The sequence below is a fragment of the Vanessa tameamea genome, chromosome 25, assembly GCF_037043105.1.
Source record: "Vanessa tameamea isolate UH-Manoa-2023 chromosome 25, ilVanTame1 primary haplotype, whole genome shotgun sequence".
Lineage (NCBI taxonomy): Eukaryota > Metazoa > Arthropoda > Insecta > Lepidoptera > Nymphalidae > Vanessa > Vanessa tameamea.
The window spans coordinates 5,828,611-5,839,019 of NC_087333.1; the positions used below are offsets into that span (position 1 = coordinate 5,828,611).

The window sequence follows — 10,409 nt, forward strand, 5'->3', positions numbered from 1 at the left end:
TGACGTTAATTCAAGTTACGCGTGCGATCCAGCGAGATAGTGCAACAGAAAAAAAATGATTGCCTTGGCCTTTTATGTGCATATGTTGCTCTACCTTTATGCTTACATTGGTTTTTGTTAACAATCAAGTGAATTTCATAATATGAATTGCATTTATTAAGGTTGTAACCTTACATACATTAACCTTATGTACATTAAAATTAACTATAAATATAATATGATATTTTTATATTATTTATTATGATATGGTATAATATGTTGTTTTATATATATGAGGCATTCGGTTAATTCCGATAGTTTCTAAGTCAAGTATGAATTTGATATTCGATTCTGGCCATGGGCACAATGTTCACGATGTTCTTATCGTTCTGGGTGAAGGAAAACATTAGTTGGAATAATGTCAGCGTATCTATATATTATATATATAATCTGTCCAGTTACAGACTGATGTCGAAATGTAACGAACAAAACGCATTTATTTTTGCATATTTTAAATGTTATATTTAGATAATAGTTTGTTTTTTTTTTACATTTATAAGCGTTTCTTTGTTGTGTTTTTAAAATTATAATATTATTTCATTGTTAAATTATACACTTAAATCTATTATTGAATTAATACGATTAAATTTCAAAGTGAACTTCTTTTAACTCTAGAACTCTATCCTTTCAAATTATACTTATATATGTAAAGCTAAGTTTGATTTAAACAAATCTCTTGCAAAGAAATATCCCATATATTTAAAAAGTTTTATTATAATGACCTGACTGATTTCTGTCACGACTTTCCAACTGTGCATATTAAAGTGGACAAGTCTGTGCTTGCAGTCTCACAATTCAATCCGAACCGTTCGAAAAATGATCCAGCGCAGTACCAAAGGCTCTATTTGCTATCCTATGTAAACAATGACAAATATAATTGTTTCTAAATTATTTGTATGTTGATAACTTGAGAGAATATAGACGCCTTGTGTTTGTGTAATTAACTAGAATCAAGTCAACTGGTCATTATTTAGTTTGAAATATAGCCTTATAAATCAATTTTATTTGTTTTGGTAACACAAGTTATTATTTAACTGCACTTGTTAGTGTGTTTGGGTCGATTTGCAATTGAATTTGGACAATACATTTATGATAGTATACAAAATATTGTACATAGTCTTTATTATGTGAATAATATGTTATTAGATAAAAATAAAGTTCTAATTACAATATTAAATTCAAGGGAACTAGAATATTGGGTTAATTTTTATGAAATTTACTATTAAACAATGTATTAGAAACATTTTCATGAAACAACAATTAATTTATCACTTCTATTTTGAGCCTATTAGGAACCGACTGTATGTATGCTCTATTTTCTCATACTAAGTACAAAAAGTATGTTTTAAACATCAAACGGCGTTTCAAGTATAGGTCTTCATATCGTATTATATGTGTAGTGAGAATATTTTGTGCTAATTTATTTAACGTTGACAAGAAAATATGATATAGAGATGTACAACATCCATATATAAAAAAAATCGTGAATTGAATCTGTGTGACCGGTAATTGATACACTATATATATTTGATATTAATTGCAGTATATTATGTAACATTTATTGTGTTACCAGGTAAAAATTTTTATTGTAAACTCCTTCGTAAGCAATAAGGCAACAGTGAGGGAAACATTTAAGTTTTTAAAAATATATCCTGTGTTTGTTAGTGTTCTATAAATAATGATTAATAAATTAAATATAAATAGTAAGATAGCCTAAAATACAAATTAATGATTTAATTTGTATTCCAGTAATTTATTATTAGTTTATAGTAATATAATCTTCACTAAGTTATATGGCTACTTCCGTAATCCTAGTAATTATTGTGATATTTACTAGCTATCCGTTCCGACTTCGTCCGGGTTAAATAAAAAAATATTTATTATTTCATCGAAATCGGTCCAACCTTTTAATTATCAAACTTTATGTATAAATATAATATATATTATATATAATATATAGTCATTTTTGGCGAATCCTAGGAGGTTGTAGCAACTCTATGTCATACCTTCACGACAGTTCTAGTAAATTAGCTCGACCTATTCTCTGGACATCACTGACAGCGCCCGAGTTCCTCTGCACGTATGACTTTCTTCGTCTACTGTCGTGTGACGCGGCGCTCTGGGGGTGTCCCCTATTATATTTTATTAACTGACTTGCCTTACTTTGTTAAACTGTATTGTTGGTTGTTTTAATAAATAAAAAACATATATTTAATCAATATAACTGTTTTATTTTTTACTTATTATTAAACATTTTATAGTACAAAACAATCGTTTCATTAGTACTAAAACATTTCCTTAAATAATGATATATGTTAAAATAGGGCGTGAGTTAGGTGCTAGTTTAGTTATAACAATCAGTGTTCTTAAATTAGTTTCTTAATCATAAGTGATAGCTCGAAGTCAAAAACAATTGTTTTTTCTGTTTTTTATTACGCGGCTCGCAGTGGAGTAAACTGCCAGAAATAGTCACGTAAGCAAAAAGGGTTATTACACCCCTCCCCTCCTGGCATCTTTCTTTCTCTTTCTTTTGTATACGGTATTATTTTAACGTCTTTTTTATTATTTATTTAATTCACACGGGATATTAATGAAATAATTGTCATTGTCACTTATTTTCAAATGTTGATAATTATTTTTCATTATTTAGTATATACCGAAAGCGACTTTGTTCAGACCATGTGTCCCACGACACTTCTCGTGATTTTATATATATTATATAAAAACATTCATGTTGACTTGTGACTTATTTTGTAATTATTTTCTAATTGCAAAGAGATTTTCTATATCACATGATTTGTGGCTTCAATGAAACTCCTAGCAGCAGCTGTCGCATTCAACAAACATGGCTGCGAGAATCCAGACGACGCCACGGCGTTCGAAAAGCTTATATACGTCGCGACTATTGTAGCTGCGATACCCATTAACATCACAATTACGGCTAATAATACGTCGTACCATTTAACTGCGTAATCATTCATGTCAATATCGGCATTCATATCGACGTATTCATTCATAAAAGTTCTATATTTTGTTTGAACTCTGTGCACTAAAAGCGGGTACTTCACATGATCGTTACCGTTTTGATTACCGTACCCGCCATTTTGATTATCGTTCCCGCCATTTTGATTAGAGTTCCCGCCATTATTGACATGGCTGTCACTAAACTTTACGCTCTTTTTCTTTGGATTATGAGACATAGCGCTAGCTTTAATTTGATATCTTTTATAACAGAGTCTTAGGAAAAATAATGGTGGGAATATAAACATTAATGGTCCAGTTAATGTCGATCCAACTAGACTCATAACGAGGTCGAATCTTGGCACCGATTCTCCGAGAAAAACTGCGAATGCGACGATTCCTGAGCGGAGAAGGCAACGTTTTACGCCGAATTCTAAAAAAAAAATATCTATATATTATTAATTAGTAAGGGAAGTACGGACAAAATGACATGTATTAGTCTAGTCAAATTACGAAATAAAAAAACATGAACGAACACAGTTTGAGGATTTTAAGGGTCGATAGGGGGGTGTATTCTGAGCATAAATTCCAATTTGAGGGGTTGTACTGAGGTCAGCTCAAGGTCATTTCGATGGAAACGCGTTTAATTTAATATCTCGAGAAATATCAGTGTTAGGCAAAAAATTGTAGAGACCTTTTCTCTTCCAAATGAAATTTATTAACTTTTTTATTTGAAACTTTTTTTTATAACATTAATATTTTTCAAGTTATTACTCACGCAAGGCAAAAATTTTACTTTTTTCTCTATTTTTTGTCGTTTTCTCCTCAACCATTCAATTTTATTAAATTTTACCGATTCTCAAAGTGTAGATCTTTTAATTATGTACAATTTTTGTCTGAAACTTTTTTCTGTAATGCCAATAACTTCGGAGTTATACATTACTTTACCGAGCGAAATCCGCTTTCTGAGAAGAAATAGAAAGTTGGTTACGATGTTTTCCTTGTTTCCTTTGGGCTCATGCGTAATGTGCTGATGCCCAAACAATTTATTTGTGAACTGTGTTCTTAAAAAATTATATGTCATTATGTCCTTACCTTATATGTCATTTTGTCCGTACTATATGGGCAACATGGTTTTTGTGATTAGTTACATTTTTTCTTAATATATATTTTATTATAGTTCCTACTTAATTAAAAGACTGTTACTGATAGTCAATAAACCTAAGACGAATAAAAACGATTGAGACTGATTATAATACCATTAAATAAATAAATAAATATGATTAAAAAACAAAACACCCTGTCATTTTGTCCGTGCTTCCCCTACCACCTAAAATTATATCCTGTGTAAAAGGTGCGAATACTAACTCCAAGCTTTTTATCGTCCATATAACCACAATAAATGCCTCATTTATTAATTTGCAAATATACAAATTACGAATTGTTGAATATATATTAAATTTTCAAATTAACAATATATATTTAATTGGTGTATAAAGAAATAAAGAAAATCTTACCTCTGGGTATCTTGAGCAAGTCCTCAATATGAAGGAAGAGGGCGGAGTTACTGACGGCGCTCGAGAAACAAAGTTGTAATGTGACCAGCAGGGCCAAGATGTATAATATAAACGATGGCGGTATGCCTGGTAACAAAAATATTCGTTAAATGCATTCCAGCTGTACGAGAAAGTGGTACCTGTGTGTAACGGTGATATTATGAGGTGAAGTGAGTTGTAACCGGAGTGAAGCGGAGTGTTGCGGTGAGGTGAGGTGAGATGGGGAGACGAGAGGAGCAAGGTTTTGACGGTTGTCAAAATATATTTGAAATATGAGCATGTTAGGAGAGATGACATTTGCTTCAGAAAAAAAAAGAGAGTGAAATAGAATAATTACTAATTTAAGTTGTATTGCATTATTAGCAGTAAAGTTTATTTGTCATCTGCCTTTTATATGTCGCTACAATTTAAATAGTGGAGGAAAATGTTAGAAAAAAGTCTTTGATAAGTAGATACGTATTATATTTGTCAGTAAGTCAGAAAGCTATGTTAGAGCAGGCAACAATACAGAAAATACTATGCAACTCTAATTTATAGTATTTTTTTTTATGTGAGTTAGGTTGGCGGAGCAACAAATGGGTCACCTGATTATGTACCACTGGCCATAGACCAGCGCTGTACGAAATGTTAACCATGCCTTACTTCGCCAATGCGCCATCAACCTTGGGAGCTAAGACGTTATGTTCCTTGTGCCTGTAGTTACTGACTGACTGACTGACGCTGACTCATCACATCATATTTCTCAAAGTAGCGAATAATAGATTTATTTCATTGTGTTTTCACTAACAAGTGAAAACATAAAGATCTTGTTAGATCGGATACCGATTTTCACTATTTTGTCACTCCTACCTCCAACACAAGCTCTTAATGGAGGGGAAAGTAGGAAAATTTGCAATTCCTTCCAAAAACAAGTGAATTAGTATTCATTTTAAAAATAATGACGGGATAAAACCTCTCCTGATACAACTCTATCAAATTAACATAACATCCGTTGATTCGTACTGATGGTCTGATGATCTTCAAACAAGGTAAGTATTTTAAGCTTCCTCTAATAGGTAAGTTCATCGACATTGGACATCCAGCAGTTGACTTTCACTAAATAGGTGAGGAGTTCATCATGGAAGTCCAGACTTCCAATGTCGACTTTCACGGCTTAATACCATACTTTTTCTTTTAGGAAAGTAGAACAGACTAAACATTACCTTGCAGTATATTACTTTCGATATTGTTTCCATATCTATTCGCAGCCACCAACGAGGTGACGGTGAACAGGAGACCGGTGATGGTGAACGCGCCGAGAACTGCCGAGTTGATCTTTCGACTGTCCTTCATGTCCACTTGAAGGGTAAGCAACATCGGATGGATATCGAACTGATGGTAACACACAGATGTAATTTTAAGGCAAAGTATAAAAAAATAAAAAATAATCAAAACATCCTTAGAAATGCAAACCTCCAGGGAAGGCCCACCAGGGAAACCCAGCCGTGGGTTTGTATTTAATACATGAAACAGTGAAAAAAATTTTATCGACTGTTAGTATTTAACCTAATTGTAAATTTTGCATCAACACATTGTTATTGGAAAACCACCCGAGGCACCAACTAACCAGCTAAATACGACAGAAATCATCAATGATCAAGTCATTCCCTAACCATGGAATCTAATCTAAATCTAAGTAATTACGTATTATGTCCATTATTTAACTCAGTCGTATTTAAATAATGTAGATACAGGACTAGATTTAGGGCACCCGGGGCTTCCACGTGAGAGGATACAGTAATAGAAATATTTAAAACAAAAACCATCCCAATTTTGACGAGGTAGCCCATTTAATCTTAAAACATTTAATTTAAATATAAAATCCTGAGAATGATACATAAAAGACTTATAAGGAGTTAAAATAGTCAACGCGTTTTAATTATTCTAATGCCAATCGAAAAACTCTATTTGGATAATAATTAGGGCTCACTTGTTGCCCTGTATGTATGTCCAACGAGGAGCTACGCTTATAGACACCTGAAAAGCGATGATCCCGTAAGCGACGAGGAAGTCCCGCGGGCCGGGCTCGTGCTGCAGCACGTCGCCCGACGGCGGCGGCGACGTGTCGTCGAGGTAGATGCACACCCACGTGGACACCGCCACCGTCGTCACGATGCACACCGACGACAGCGCCACGGGCCTGACAATCGATGGCCGCGGTGGTCAGTTCAAAGACGCAATCTTTATCTATAACCTTGATATTAAACTAGTCGGCTACAACTTTTACATACATATTAAGGATAGTAGCTTGACGTTATATAGTCTATTAATTGTCTGTTTTAAGAGTTAGGTATAAAAAAGTAACCTATGTCCTCCCTTGGGGTTCAAGCTTGCTTCGTAACAAATTTCATGAAATTCGGTTCAGTGGGTTGGCCGTGAAAGGTGAAACAGATGGATAGTTTCTTTCGAATTTAATAATATTATGTATAGATAAAGAAATTGCTTCCAAAATGGACTGTATATCTAATGGGATATCTAAATTTATGTTTTTTTTCTCACCGAATCATAATATCATAATATAATGAAAAATACAGACATAATATAGACTCATGTATATACCTATATACAATAACTAATCAGTTATAACTTACTTCATGTCTTTCGGCGAGCCGAGCCACATGACAGGACAGAGCAAAAGACCAATTATTATCATCCATATGCAATAGGACACCCCCACGGCCCCATCGGTGATCTTCCACCAAAACAACTGCATACTTTGAGATGCTGTGGATAAAATGTCATCTTATATACATATTTATATACAATGATCGAATTGTGTTACATTAAAAACATATCCGTAGACCTAATAACAAATCTAATCATCATTACATTCAGAGTCATTATAAACGGTGTTGTCTTCGGATTTCACGACGTTCAACAGGATTTTTCAATATTTTTTGATTATTTTCATTTTATAATTTAGATACGAAATTAGTTAAAGATGAATGTTATACGATCGTGGAATCTTGTAATTATAATTATAACTTATAATAATACACTTAATCAAAGCAGCGTATCACTGTAAATCGATTTGCAACAATTCTCCAGTGAGATACGATAGTGTGCCTTTCAGAATACCAGTGCTGTGATTGTTAAGTATATCCTTTGGTAGACTGATTACTAAATTAGTGGGAACCTATCCACGTTAAATCGTTTTCCCGATACATTTGATTTACTTTTGTCTTACTAACCGAATATAAAATTTGGTATCCCAGCACCGAATACCGTCGCATCTATGAGAAACGTCACGAGCCTTTTCGTTTTCGTGCCGAAAGCCAGCTCGGCCACCGCTGCGTAAGGAAACCTGAAATACGAATAATTTTACTTGTGTTACTCAAAAATTTTCTTTCAAGAATTATATTCAATAGTTATTAAATATAGAACAGTTGTAAATATCAAGTCAATTTCGGATTTTACGTTTTCCAGAATTTATATTCACTTATGAAGGTTCTTTTAACATGTGTTCCATTGATGGGTTAGCACAAGATAAATTATAAAAAGATACCATTATTAAATTATTGGTTCATGGGATCTTTCTCTAACATAGCTTTCTGGCGTACAAATATTATAAATATACTATTATAACAAAGAAACTAGCGCCATCTCAAACCCAACCATAGTACTTAATTAATCCTTTCGTCACTAGATGGTGCTTTACGGTAAGCGACCAAAGCTGAATCGCGCTGGCAAGATTCGCTCACGAATAATCACCCCCTTGGTGTGCTTAAATATTTGTATCGAGTCTAAGGGATTTTGATAGCTGCAAGATAGTGCTTCCTCATCTTCTGGGACATTATTTGAAGGCTTTCTAAGGAAATAATCGCTTCTAGATACGAGTGCTTCTGGTTACTTCCACCTGGTGGGGGGATAGTTTGCTGTCTTCGTACGTATAAGTGCATTCGCCTACTTGTTAAGAGTAAACACCCGTACGTTGGAAATAAACCGTATTGTGAGAGCAATTAGTATTGTTTTTCTCAAAGAGTATCCTCCACCAGACAACACCCCATTACACTGTCTAATTTTAGGTTTAGATACATACAAACAGTTTTACAATTGTTTACTAATATGATATATTCCTAACAGAATATTCCTCGGCAGAACTTAATAGATAAATGAGAATACAAGCAACGTTTTTAAAATCATTCGACAAGCTGCTATTTATAAATGTACGAACGTATTATTTTTTAATAAATATTAATATACCTATATATTTTCTTGTTATGCTATCTCTCCAGGCAAAAATAATCTTTTTTGGGGGAGGGGTTTTTGCCTGAATACGTCTTGCATCCGGGTGCATACTGTGCTTAAGACGGGGCTGCATCTTTCATCTTGCCTACGATTATTCTCTTCTACTTTAACATTAAGATAAAATCGTCGACATAATAATTACAATAATATCACCTGCTTTTCTCCCTTATATCCGGTGATATTTCATGTGCCAGCAGCCAGCTCCTCCCCAGCAGCACAGCTGTGTAGAGTTGCAACGAGAACACCGCTACCACGAGAGGTATTCCGTATACACCTGGAAATGTGTTGATGTTTATTTTTCAATAAAATCAATGTACGTGGTTAGTTATTGAGAGACAAGACCAAAATTTGATCCTGTTAGTACAAGTTACCTGTTAATCCTGCCAGGGTGTCCTGTATATCTTTAAAAAAGGTAATCTTTACTATTATTTGGTGTTGAAAGCCATACCGTATAACGATACCATATCATACGGACAATACATCTTGTCTTTTATTTGGTTTAAGCCATTTTTATATTTGTTATATAAGAACTTATCAAAAAAAGGATTGATATTTTTTGAAATTTCCAACGTTTAACGTATGCAAAAAAACTACTGGTTCTCTTAAGTTTAGAGTAAAACTAATGATCAGTTATACCACAAACTTTAGTCTCTAGAGCCGCGAAAACGTAGACCGCAATCCTCCTACACCTGGCATCCCAATGTTTATATCATCAATATTATAAAAAAAGCGATTCTAAAACTCACCACAAGAAATAATACTCTTCGGTAAGGCCACAATAGGGAAGACACCGAAGAGGTCCACTATACACAGCGCAGTGAATAATACACTCAGACCTCCAGTTGTTTCACCGGCTGTGTAGCGATCGTGGAACATCGTAACCGTGGTTGGTTTGGTCGCTGAAGGTCCGGCTTCTCGATTACGATTCATTTTGACCTGAAATACGATTAGAACGTTCTTGAAAAAAAGTATTCAAAACTTTTGAATCATTTGTCGCGGTTGACTATATGTTTATCAAGGCGCAGCTAAAACTACTAACGTGATTGAAAGTAAACATTTTGGGAAAATATGTTTATTATGCAACTCAAACATCCCCTATGATAGGAGTTTTGAAAATTTTAAGAGTGCGTATGATATTCTTTGTTCTTGGAAATTGACTGCATTGCATCTTAACTGACGATTGCGGGTTCAAGCACAGGCAAGCACCACTGAATTTTTATGTGCTTAATTTGTGTTTATAATTCATCTCATGCTCGGCGGTGAAGGAAAATCGTGAGGAAACCTGCATGTATCTAATTTCAACGAAAACTTGCCCCATGTGTATCCCCCAACCCGCATTGGAGCAGCGTGCTGGAATATGCTCCAAACCTTCTCCTCAAAAGGAGAGAAGGCCTTAGCAGCAGTGGGAAATTTACACTGTTAATGTTGTATGTTGTTGTTGTATAGCTCGATTCCCAAGGAAATGGGTTACTTTTTTGGTGGTGGACACAGTTGACATGGAAGTAACAGCTTATGTGGTGTCGGTAGTTTAATAAATTTCGAGGGAGTAAAACCGCATAACCAGTC

General features: G+C 34.2%; 1 protein-coding gene across 1 annotated transcript; it reads right to left on the reverse strand.

Moving 5' to 3' along the window:
* Positions 1-2,767: 2,767 nt before the first annotated feature.
* On the reverse strand, positions 2,768-9,775 carry LOC113401825 (uncharacterized). Its single transcript, XM_026641880.2, has 8 exons — positions 9,590-9,775; positions 8,997-9,117; positions 7,787-7,899; positions 7,187-7,319; positions 6,573-6,735; positions 5,759-5,927; positions 4,518-4,643; positions 2,768-3,433 (listed from the first exon to the last, which is right to left on the reverse strand). Exons 1-8 carry the CDS (start codon positions 9,771-9,773, stop codon positions 2,823-2,825), a joined length of 1,620 nt encoding a protein of 539 aa, XP_026497665.2. The 5' UTR covers positions 9,774-9,775; the 3' UTR covers positions 2,768-2,822.
* Between the last annotated feature and the right edge of the window lie 634 nt (positions 9,776-10,409).